Source organism: Rattus rattus, chromosome 11 (genome assembly GCF_011064425.1).
Source record: "Rattus rattus isolate New Zealand chromosome 11, Rrattus_CSIRO_v1, whole genome shotgun sequence".
NCBI lineage: Eukaryota > Metazoa > Chordata > Mammalia > Rodentia > Muridae > Rattus > Rattus rattus.
In genome coordinates this window covers 32,386,456-32,398,982 of record NC_046164.1, presented here as the reverse complement: position 1 = coordinate 32,398,982, position 12,527 = coordinate 32,386,456, and the positions used below count along the sequence as shown (strand labels likewise).

The 12,527-nt window shown below is 46.5% G+C and overlaps 1 protein-coding gene across 2 annotated transcripts in view; it reads right to left on the bottom strand.

Moving 5' to 3' along the window:
* Nucleotides 1-12,527, bottom strand: part of Kit (KIT proto-oncogene, receptor tyrosine kinase) — a 77,788-nt gene that overhangs the window by 11,073 nt on the left and 54,188 nt on the right. The window contains exons 8-13 of one of the 2 annotated variants that reach the window (XM_032916255.1): nt 5,504-5,618; nt 3,744-3,937; nt 2,187-2,293; nt 1,963-2,089; nt 1,587-1,691; nt 1,354-1,464 (exon numbers count right to left, since the gene is read on the bottom strand). In XM_032916255.1, coding sequence (XP_032772146.1) covers nt 1,354-1,464; nt 1,587-1,691; nt 1,963-2,089; nt 2,187-2,293; nt 3,744-3,937; nt 5,504-5,618 — 759 coding nt within the window. The remainder of the gene's footprint in view (nt 1-1,353; nt 1,465-1,586; nt 1,692-1,962; nt 2,090-2,186; nt 2,294-3,743; nt 3,938-5,503; nt 5,619-12,527) is intronic. The other variant, XM_032916256.1, reaches the window with a different exon arrangement.

Here is a 12,527-nt window from a genome sequence, read left to right as displayed (position 1 = left end):
CTATCTATTAGCATCGCTTATCACAAAAGGCAACATGGCAGAGAGTGACACAGGACAAGCAAGCCCCTTTCTACCTGGGCGTCTAAATGACATGAACATTCGGGGCCAGGCGTGACTGCTGGTTTGACAACCACAAATGACTGCCTTCGAAGGTTCTACTATGATCAAGTATCCTACAGGGATCCTTTGATTCACTTCTGTGTACGGCAGGCATGGTTCTGCCTCCTTGCTGTAATGTTACTATGAAAATGAAGGACTCACGCTGCAGCCTGGTAGGGAAGTAGCCCCAGAGCAGCTAAGCCCACACTAGAGAGTGGGCGAAAAGCCTGAAACGACCGGGTTTCCTGAGGGTTACTACTTGAAAACAGAGTTGTTGCTTGGGAATGTTTAAAGAGCGCAGTTTTAACAGGCCACTAATTGGGTAGAAACTGCCTCGTGAACAACTCATGGTGTATATAGAAGCACAGTTACGGGGGCTGTCTGGAGACACTGTCTAGAGCTGCCTACTGTCCCGTGGTCCTCCCTAGACAGACAGCAACAGCTCACCCCACACTCCTTTGTTCCTGTAGGACAAACAAGAGGCCTTCTGGAAAGGTCAAGACACCCTCGATGGGAATGCTGACTTAGGGGCAACAATTGGAAGCTTGTTTTTAATGGAAGGGAAAAGCTTGTTCTACCTTGTGGTGCATTTGAAAACCGGGAGGCTCGGGGCCCCTCTCAGTTACAGACAGCAAATCAACATTAACTCCCAAGTGACAGATTATAGCACAGCAATAAATAAAGCTATCCCGGCCCTCGGGATGATAGAACCAAAAATTGCATCTCTATGTGCTTACACTGTTTAAGGGGGAGAGTATTATAATTCAACACACACACACACACACACACACACACACTCACACACACTCACTCACACACACACACACAATATCTAATGAGGAAGGGGTGTGTGTGTGTGTGAATGGCTCCCCATAAAGAGAAATCCTGTATGTGCCCAAAAGTTTGTGGGAGTTTAAAACATTCTACTTAGGGTGCAATAGATGTCCTTTTGACTATAGCGGGGGTTGGGGGAGATAAAAGAATCTGAGTAATGGGCACCAAACACGGCTGCAATGAGTGGTTCTAACACAGCCACGGCCCACACCTCAAACTAACAAGAGGACAGGAGTCTCCCAACACTCAGGAATGATAAAAATCTACATTCTTAGGAACACTGTGGAAATCCAAACCTAGCGAAACAGAACAAAGCGCTCGGGTGAAAAATCTCTCTCAAATAGTTTACAATTAAGCACTGCCTAGATCATACTTGAGAGGCAGACAGAGGGCAACAGGCGATGCAGACCCAAGACTCACCTCCCACGGTGCACGCTCCAAGGAGGTTGACGATATTCATGTGATTACCCAGGTAGCTCAGGACCTTCAGTTCTGACATTAGGGCCTCCCTTTCCGTTAAATGGGCACTTGCTAAAACGGAAAATGGTGTATTTTAGCAAAAAAAAAAAAAAAAAAAAAAAAAAAAAAAGGGGGGAGGACTATTAGACAAACTGGTGGTCGGTACAGGAAGTAAGCACCCCGGAGACACTTACGTTTGAGCATCTTCACGGCAACCGTCATGGCGGCATCCGACTTAATCAAGCCATAGGCAGTGGCCTCAACCACCTTCCCAAAGGCACCAGCTCCCAAGGTTTTTCCTTTAGGAAGGGAGAAAGCAGGGTCAGCGCAAAGAACAAACAACAGTGTTCGTGAGGTTCCCAAATCAACAAGGCAATCGAAAACACGTGTGACCGGAGCTGCCTCTCCACAGGATTCTTTTCGCTAACCCTGCCAACTTCTGTGCAGTTTGACAGAAAAGCACTTCTCGTTTTAGGTGAAACAAGGCAAGGAAGCCACTGCGGGTTCCCTAAAAATCACAGTTACGCATACACAAAAGGGCAGCGTGGAAAGCACCTGCTTCCTACTGACCAAAACTCAGCCTGTTTCTGGGAAACTCCCATTTGTGGTCGTAAGGAAGCTGCGTCGGGTCTATGTAAACATAATTGTTCCCATTTATCTCCTCGACAACCTTCCATTGTACTTCATACATGGGTTTCTGCAGGAGAAAGGAAAGAGAGATGTGTCACCATTGAACGATCAGCGCTTCCCCTGTCAGCCGCGGTGGCCCAGGGAGAGAACAATTCTACGCTCACCTGCAAATATTTGTAGGCGAGAACCATCACAATGATCCCCATCAAGCCGGCTGTGACCACGAAGCCAATGAGCAGCGGCGTGAACAGGGTGTGGGGCTGGATTTGCTCTGCAAGGGGAGAGAATTGTGATTGTGAGCTGAGGACGGCCTGGCCACCACCTGTCCCAAACTAAACCATTTCCCTCATGGCACATGCAGGGAACGCATCTTTCTCTTGGTGTACGAATACAACGTCTCTCCCTCTCCCTCTCCTTCCTTCCTTCCTTCCTCCTTCCTTCCTTCCTTCCTCCCTTCCTTCCTTCCTTCTTGGTGCTAGGGCTGGAACCTGGGTATGTGTTCTGGAACATCACGATGTCCATAACCGCACCCTTACTAGCTGCACAGACCTCTTCAGAGATGTAAGTTGAAACCAGAGGCCAGAGAAACTGACATTTCTGAAGTAACACACATGATGTTATGCTGTTTTCAGTGAAAAGCAGCATCTGAGTGGACCTCCTTTCTGGGTGGTTTACATTTGCTTCTTTCTGCTCTCTTACATTTTCTAAATTTCCTACACTGAATGTAAATGTCTTCCCACATCGAGGGAAGACATTTTTGAAGCATCCTTTTCATTGCTCTGTCTGGGAAAATCAGCAACAGAGAAGGGTGCTATGATTCAACCCCTCCTCATCCAAAAGCTGAGGATACACAGCCTTTTGGCATGAGTCCTATGGCCAATGCTAAATTCCACAGAAACTGGGCACTAAAGAAACTCAAGGGTCTCAGATATACCCATCCACCAATGCCTACAAAGGTCATCTGGCCTGCTAGTCACCCAGTGGCTAAAGAGCCTAGGTGACAGAAGCCATCTACATAGCATGCAGTGAGCTCTGTATGAGTCTGATGATGCAGATGGGTAAGCATGTACACGTACACGTACACACACACACACACACATACACACACACACACACACAAATATGATCTTGTCATCTGCTGACAAGATCATATAAAGAATATTGCGAACATTTCAATACAAATGTTTAACAAAATGTAACGCATCTTAAATAACTGAAATTTTAAATTGAATTTAACATTTCTATTTACTTTTTTTTTTTTATTATACATTGTAGCTGTCTTCAAACACTACAGATGACTGTGAGTCAGCCTGTGGTTGCTGGGAATTGAACTTGGAACCTCTGGAAGAGCAGTCAGTGTTCTTAACCGCTGAGCCGGCTCCCCTTTGAATTTAACAATTTCTAATGTGTCCTAATTATACTGGTGCATAAGGTAGGGAAGCTCCCCTACCCAACTATAACTGTGCATCTATTACTCCTAGTCGGGAAGTTCATACAAACACACGGAGACCAGGGAAAGAAAAATGGTTAAGATTGCATCGGTAAAGGCAAAACCTTCACTAGCAGATTAGTATGGAACGAGTCTGTGAGTTCGATGGCAGCACTAAGATATGATGCTAGCACAACCAGAGATGATATGACCAATATCGGAATGGATGTAAGATTATGGTATGGTGGACAGAGCCTAAACACCCCTTAAATTGGATTAAAAGGAAATATACCTTTGCTGTTACCTTTAAATGCAAAGTTAAAGAAGGCGGAGCTCTTGCCCACAGCGTTGGAGGCCTTACACTCCACCGTGCCGTTGTGCCGGAAGACGCTGGAGTCTATGGAACTCTGAACCACCAGTTTTCCAAATGGCGACACAGACGTGTTCTGGATCTGTACGTCCACTGGTGGGACAGGAACGGTACACCTACAATAAGAGGACGACGACAGTGTGGGCTTACGCCAGGAAATCAAACAAAGGCCTGGCACCTTGATGGCAAAGCTAGAAACTCAGACTCCCCGCCATACCTACCGGCCAGGACGGCCTGAGGAGAGACAAACCCCTTGGGGCCCTGTGAGCGAGGAAGGCACTGCAGAAGAGTGGAAGGAGGAAGTGAGGTTTAGGGGTTGGATGTGGACTTCTATCCTGACTCTTAGGGACTTCTACCAGGTTCTGTGAATTCTCCAGGGTTAGGCTTTTAAGGCTGTACCATCTTCAAGAGACTCAAAAATGGCTGCCAGCATCCGATGCTGCCAGGCCAGATTCTCAGAAAGGGCGTGTGATGGCTGACGATGGAGAGGTCGGAGGAGGAAATTGGAAGAAATCAACAAGAAGGAAGACAAGAAAGACTGAAAAGATGGAGCCCGGGGTCCAGCGTTGGAAGTGGTCCCATCGCGTGGCGGTGGCCACTCTGGCTGCAGGGTCTTCTCTTTGAGAGACAGTCCCGAAACCCCTCTTTCCCCACTGTCTTCGAAACACCTACACACGTCAGTTCGCCCTGTCTGCTGTCTCTCTCCAGCCATAAAATACAGATCCAGCAAGACAGAGGCGTGGGCACAGCCTCGCGTGGTGCGTGCTACCCTAGCATTTGGTACACGGTTCGCTTCCACTTAAACACTCTGCTGAGCAGGAGAGATAACACACTCAGGCCAGGCCACAGAGGGCACGATATTCAGAGCTCTTACGCCTTCTTGATTGTTCCCTCAAACCAAACGCTCTGCTAAAACCCGCACTAAAACAATCATTCAATACAATCAGTCCTGATATGTTGTCATAAAACATCTTCAGTGAAAAATAAGATTTCCACTACTATTTATGAGGCCAACCTAAGTCTTTTAAGGCTGGAGTATAACATGGTGTTTTATGGGTAAAAAAAACGGCAACGCTGACCCCATTTCCATCCTCAGGTAATTCGAGAGGACAATTTAAGGCTTAAGTGTGGACTTCGAGGGAAAAGCCACACAGTGGCAGATGCTCCTTGTCTCGGGGGCTGGGCACCTAATCAAGGAGAAACACTTTTGCGAACCCACTGCTCACAAATGCCATATGTGTGTTGTAATTGTGCGATCATTAGTTTTTGGTTACTTGGCAATTAACTTCTGAAGTAATTTTTTTTCATGATAACTGCAGCCACATTTGCCACACACACTACCTCCTGTGTATAAAATGGAAATCTAATTACTCTGTCCTGGGAAATTGCTTTATCTACCTGCGGGCTAGAAATTGCATGATAAACCCAAAAAGATAAACCACCAAAATAGAGAAGTCACTCAGTAATCATTTTTCAGCAAACAAAAATTAATGTCGACCAGGAAAAGTATAGCCATTATCCCTTCTTAAGAAGCCACTCCGATATAGGAGGGAAAAAAATAATCAAAAGACAGTCTTTTATTCTAAAAAATAAATAGCAAGTCTGAAAACACATTTGAAATTCAAGCGAATTATAGCCCTTCCCTTCTGCATTTTAAGCAGTGCCAAAAATAATCTTCTCACCTTTGCTCTGCCCCTGTACAAAAATACCAATCTATTGTGGGCTCCGGGAATCCCGCCGCCACACACTGGAGCCTGCCATTCATGAGCCTGTCATATGTCAGGATTTCTGGTTTTGCTGCAGGAAGAGAAATAGCCACGTCAGTCGGCTGAACAACCACGGCATGATTCTTCTCCATTCTCTCTCTCATCCCATCCCTAGACCATCCAGAAGCAGCTGAGGAACCCGAGGGACTTGCTAGACACCCAGAGGTGGCACGAGAGGTCGGTGGGTATGCTGTGCGGCCTTGCCAGGATCCTCCCCATCCACCTCAAGGTATAAGGATCCCAAGGAACTCTGTAGATCAGAGCCTGCAAGACCAGCCTGGCTAGTTTCTGCCTCGGGTCCAAATCAGCTTTCTTAACGTGGACTCCTTGCCCATAAGTCTTCAAGCCACCCTACCTGCTCCAATACCTCATGTTGCTATAGGGACTGGAATGGATGAAATTAGATGCTATTGCAGAAAAACAGAAGCTATGCACTCCTTTCAGGCAGTGCAAGAGGTGGTGCTGAGAAGAGCTGGATTGTCATACTTACAGGAAAGCTAGACCACGACAGTGAGAGAGGCTAAACCTTCATTTCGCACAAAGCACACACAGAAAAGGAGGCCGAGATGGGCCCCAGAGTCCCGTTCATACATTTATCTACAGCCTGGGTATAATCAGCGTAAACATAAATTGTGCCAGCAGGAAGCGTCTAATTCGACAGCCCTGTGTAGCTACAATAATCAATTGATATTCGACGATCTCGAATTCTGGAAATTGCTCCTGAAGTGAAAGCAAGGTGAACGTCTAGTGCCCGGTTCTAGTGGCACTGTAGTACTCCAAGGCTTCTGGTCCTTTGAGGATGAGCGCACTTAGCGGTGGGCATTGTGCGGACAGAGACGGGATGTGTGGACAGAGACGGGATGTGTGGCTGAACGCATCGCGGCAGGAGCCAGCAAGGCAGGTGTGAGGTGGACAATCCAACTGGTGAAGCTTCCGAATCCCTCTCCTCACTCTAGTTCTTCATTTATAGGAAGGGAACAACGGCTTCCGTCTTATGGGATGCTGGTTAAGCAACGGGGGCGGAGCAGGCAAAGAACTAGAGGAGGGGGGCTTTACCCAGCAGGTAAAGCCGACTGCCACCAATTCTGACTAAGTTTGATTCCAGGCACCCAACTAGAGAGAGACTGACTCTCACTAGTTGTCCTTTAACCTCCCCATGTGCATGCTGTGGTACACACTGCCCCCCATACACACGAATAAATACAACACAAAGGTTTTAAAAAGAATCAAGAATGACTCACAGATGAATGACACATTTGTTGTTGTTGTTATTGTTATTATTATTATTACTGATTTGGTTATTTTCTATTGGAATATCATGCTCCCCAGTTGAGGGACTTAGCTACACATTAAGTTGATAACATTTACTCCCTTTTCAGTTTCCGTTTAATGCTCTGAAAATTGCTTCAAGACTGTGACTGTGTGTGTGGGTGTGTGTATGTGAGTGTGTGTGAGTGTGTGTGAGTGTGTGTGTGTGTGAGTGTGTATGTGAGTGTGTGTGAGTGTGTGTGAGTGTGTGTGAGTGTGTGTGTGAACCTGGAGGGCTGGGATTTCTACAATTATACGCAGACTAATAAGACCAATAGCTGTGAAACACAAAGACCAACAGATAGAAGCGTACAGAGTTCACTTCCTCAAAGGAAGGTAACGGAGATCAATGGCCTCTCTGCAGAAGGACCCCTCAGCACCTCACTCCCTCCGAGGCAAGACGAGTTGGCAGGGATCGTGTCCACACGCATGACACACCCACCTGTCACTCAACCTGGTCTCCCTGATGGCAGGCCGTTTGGCAAACGCACACGGAAGAGCCACGGCTCTCCAAAGCTCTCTCAAGGTAGGAGCATCCTTGAGGACTTGGATCTAACGCCAGCTTTCACAAATAGAGCAAGAAGACGAGCCATCGCCTCGCAAAAAGCATCCATCTGGCAAGTTTCGTTTAATTATCATGGGCAACTGTGGGATCAGGCTGAAAAGTAGGACACAAAAGAACACTGGACTCGTAGGAGCATGCTATTGTGCTGGGGACTGCACAGCCATACGGTGGGTCTCTGGACTCGGCACGAGAGAGAGTCACCTCCTTTTCTAAGCAACCCCACTTCTCCCAAGGCGAGTTGGTTGGTCTCTACCCCTCTCCCTGGAGCCCTAGGAGCACTTGGCTTTGTTACTCAACTCATGCTGTTCTTGCCTCCTCCATCAGACTTTCAGTGACAGGAGCCCCCTGTTAGACCAATGATCTGGTAGCATCAGACACACAGCAAGAGCTGGTGAATGAGTACAAGACCACCCAAGGGAACAAGTTCTCAATGTCACTGTAACACAAGGGACTGCATTAAAGGGTTGCAGCATTAGGGATGTCGAGCGCCGCTGCCTTGTGAGGCATTAATAACGCTGACTTCTGGCTAGCAGGCTTCTAGCTAGCACCTACTTTATTCTTCTGACCTGTCTTTCTTATCATACGGTGAATGTGGAGCCAAAAAAATGGACATATAAAACATTTTTAATTAAAAAATTGCAACAGCTCAAACTTGGGTCACCCATTGTGCTTTGCTTTCGTGACAAGTGCTAAGATCCAGGCCTTCTTTCTAGCATGACGCCTGGGAGCAGTTGCATCCTGGCCAGCGGAAACCAGAGATGTGGTCTGGCTGGCCTACTTGCTGCTGGGTGTTGGCTGATTAGGCGGCTTTGGTGTTTGTTTTGTTAATCCCAGGTACGTCATAACCTGAGGCTCGCTGAATTGCTTCTGTCCAGTTGAGCCTCGGAGGGTCCTAAACCTTAGATATGAGAGAAACTAAAAGATTCTTGCCCTGACCTTCAGCTTCTAGAAGCTAAAGATCTGAGCCAGCCAGCACTTTGTTGTTGTGTTGTTGTTGTTTTGTTTTAAAACAAAGCACCTTAAAGAAATTGGATAAAGGGGGGAGCTAGAAGCCTGCCAGAGAAGCAGCCCATGGGTGATGGTTCAGGATTGCCAACCCTTAAGGTCCTTGTGGCTGCCTCGGAGGGCGTACGGCCTCCTACAATTTTGTTCTCTTACTTCCTCTTCATCCTAGCCTCGTTCTCAACACTGGTGCTGTGATACCTCGTTCTGAAAAGGCTAACACTGGCCCAGCGGTGTCTGGACATGGCGGGCCGTACTCGGAGAATGTTGTTTAATGCATGAAGAGTGAGCTAGGTGGAACCGATCCCCACAATGAAAACCTGAGCTTATCTGCATTTTATAAGTGGCTCGACGCACCGTGTATGGCATTAAATATGCATTTCACCGCCAAAGAGGCGTAACTTCGATTCTCCAGGTTAAGTCAGAGCTGCGGTTTCTGAGCCGTCCCGAAACAAGTAGGATATCGAATGACATGTTCCCTAATTCCTCCCAAGTTGGGGTTTTTGATAAGCCTAAGAAATGGCTAAGTTACATGTTTCGTAGGCAGATTTTTTTCTTTAATAGCCCCTTTCCATTTGAAAAACGCCACAGGTTTAAGCCACCCTCGTGTCCCCAACAACACAGATCGGCGTGTAGGCAGGGACTGTGAGAATTCGTTGCTCATGCAATTAAACTCCGAAACACCAATTTACCCGGCAGATTGGTGATTTTGAAAAAAATATTCTTCTCCCCACCACCAGGTCCATGTGGAAAGCAAGAACAAAATGAATTTTAAGATCGCAGTACACATGACAAGAGCTGGCAGCGAACCCTGGGAGGCTCCAGGCCACGGAGCTGCAGGACTCGCCTTCCATTCCTCTCCTGCAGGCGAGGGGTTCTGAGTAGAGGTTTCCTCTGGCCCTGCCCACCTTAACCAGCTCCCATGCTGAATACAATTTGCCTGTGCTCTATAATCAGCAGGAGAGGACATACACACTCGGGTCTCCAAATAATAAAAGGCCAAATGGAAAGTGGTCGGAAGGATGAATTTCTGCTTTCATAACTCTGGGTTGGCTGGGACAGAATGGCGACACAGTGGGCATTCACGATTCGTCACCATCTTGGCTGGGTCTGGGCAGAAGCTACATTTCTGTCACAATATTGTTATAATGAGGGAATGTAAACCACCTCAAACAAGAGTATAAGCTAACTGTAGCTGACTTTAAAACAAAACCAAACTGGCTAAAAGATCTATTATAGACGTGTGTCACCGAAACCCCTACTGTAGACATTGTGGAAATATATTGTATTTTATCCCTTCTTGTGGAGATCTAAAAGCGGCAAACGTGTATTTTGGCCAGAGTCTCATGTAGCCCAGGCTGACTTCAAACTCCATAAGTAGCCAAGAATGACCCTGAACTTCAAATCCCCCTGCCTCCAAAGTCAGAGTGCTGACATTACAGGAGGACCCCACGCCAAGCTCATCTCTGTCTAGGACGAAACCCAAGGCACCACCTTGCATGTCACAAGGTGATCTACAGGTACCGTCAAACCTAAAACAGGTGTTCTGTTCTAAAACACTAATTTGTCCAATAGACAAAAAAATTTAAAAACTTCGCTGAGGTATTTTAAACGCCAAATCCATTTTAACAACAAAATGTCACTTTAATGCAGTGATACTCCCAACTAGATTATGAGTTTTATTCTTGTATCTCAAAAAAAAAAAAAAACTCTGACCTTTATATTTTTAAAAGATTTATTTTTTTCATTTTATGCATGAGTGCCCTATCTTCAGACGCACCAGAAGAAAACACCAGATCTCATTACAGATGGTTGTGAGCCACCATGCTTTGCTGGGAATTGAACTCGGGGCCTCCGGAAGAGCAGCCGGTGTCTTAACCGACGAGCCGTCTCTCCAGCCCCAATCTCTGACCTTTATAACTACTTACATTTTTTATTCTTAATTTGTTGGCTGCTCACACCCAGCAGCCTCCTCTATAGCTTCCCAGGTCCCTGTTCTAAAACACCACAGCCCCCGGGGGCTGGGGAGATGGCTCAGTGGTAGTGCTTGTCATACAAGAGTAAAGAAAATGTGGCCAGAGTTGGGATCCCCAACATCTACTATATAAACATAAGGTGGGGACTTGGTGGCCCATCTATAACCTCAGCGCTTAGAAGCCAAGACCCAGCCTCCCCAGAGCAAGCTGGCTACCTAGGCTTGCCAAATCAGTAAGCTTACAGTTCAAGTGAGCCATCTTTAACACAGTGGTCCTCAACATTCCTAACACTAGCATTTAATACAGTTCCCCCTGTTGTAGTGACCCCCCCCCAACCATCAAATTATTTCATTGCTGCTCCCTAACTGCAATTTTGCTACCATTATGGATCATACCATAAATATCAGGCATGCAGGATATCTGATATATGGTACCCCCAAAGGGGTTGTGACCCACAGGTTGAGAACTACTGCTTTAATACAAAATGCAAAGTAGGGATCAAGAAAGACATGAAATAGCAACCTCTGGCCTCCATTCATACTCGCGCAGCAGTACATCCATGGGAACATGCGCACACGCATGCATGCTGCAACATACACAGTCTAAAAACAACAACAACAAACAAACAAAAACAAACTCCCAGTTTCAAGATGGAATCCCAAAATAATGCCTCTACTCGGAGAAAGCCTTCTTTACCCAACTCACTTATCCCAATTCATAAGCTCCTCAGTGCTACGGTGCATCCTGGATGTGAGCAGGGGGACCTGAGTGCCCATCACAAAGCAGCTAAGCAGGCCGTGAAGGTGCACAGGCACAGGTCGAAATGTTATTTTTCTGCTGTAAAGTAGGTAATTCACTTTGCCACCTAACTCAGGGGATATTGACATAATGCCCACAGGAAAAAAAAATTATGTACCTATTCTTGGATTAATTTAAATTCCTGCTGAATTAGAGGCGACCCTGCATACATTTATAAACGAATGGGGCTAATTTGATGTAAAAACACACGTGGCTCAAATGTGAAGGAAATTTCCACACAGCAGGAGGTCCACAGTATAAGCCGGCCACTCAGGCTGTTGTCTGGAAGAGTCAGGGGGCAACTCCGTCAAAGTTTACAGTTACACACTAAACGCATTCCTTCGATTTTCTACCATTTAATTAAAAACAAACAAACAAAAGGTGCTAACCACATAAGCAACATAGGCAACAAAGGGCCCAAGGATGAATTCTCTAAGATGTTGGCATTCAAATATATACTCCAATTAATGGCACGCCCCACGGGATGGATTAGCTTATGAGACATGAAGCAAAGTAATGGTGACAACTTCGGAGCAGAGAAGGATGTTTACAGGTATTTACTGCTGTCTTCTTTTCAGAGGCAACGAGATTAGAGTTCTACACTAACATCTGGCTTCCATATTTGTTTCCCTCCTATGTCAACGTCTATACCATTCCAGTATCTAGAGATTCTATTTCTATGAAGAGACATAATGTCACACACATCAAGGGCCCCGTGGGATGGCTCCATGTGGGAAGCCACCTGCCTGGCAACCCGAGTTCAATCCCTAGAACCCACATGGAGGAAGGAGAGAACGGGCTCCCTTAGATTGTCCTCTGACATTTCTACTCACACCGTGGCATGGATGGGTGTGTGAGTGACTTTCTATTCACACTGTGGCTTGGACGGGCGTGTGAGTGACTTTCTATTTGCACTGTGGCTTGGACGGGCGTGTGAGTGACTTTCTATTCGCACTGTGGCTTGGACGGGCGTGTGAGTGACTTTCTATTTGCACCGTGGCTGGGACGGGCGTGTGAGTGCACGCACACAACATAAAACGACCATTGGAAAAAAATGTCACCAACAAAACAATTCTCAGTCTAAGAGGTGATAAAGACTCAAGTCCTACCAGATCTCAAATAAATGCCCAGTGTCTGCAAACAGACCAATGCCAACTGCTTTTTATACGCAGATTAACTACTATACTAAGGCAACCTGAGAGCTATTCTTAGCTCAGAACGGTTCCGAGAACTGACAGTGTGGAAGGCATCGAGCATGAGATACAATGACAGATGGTGACTTCGTAACTTC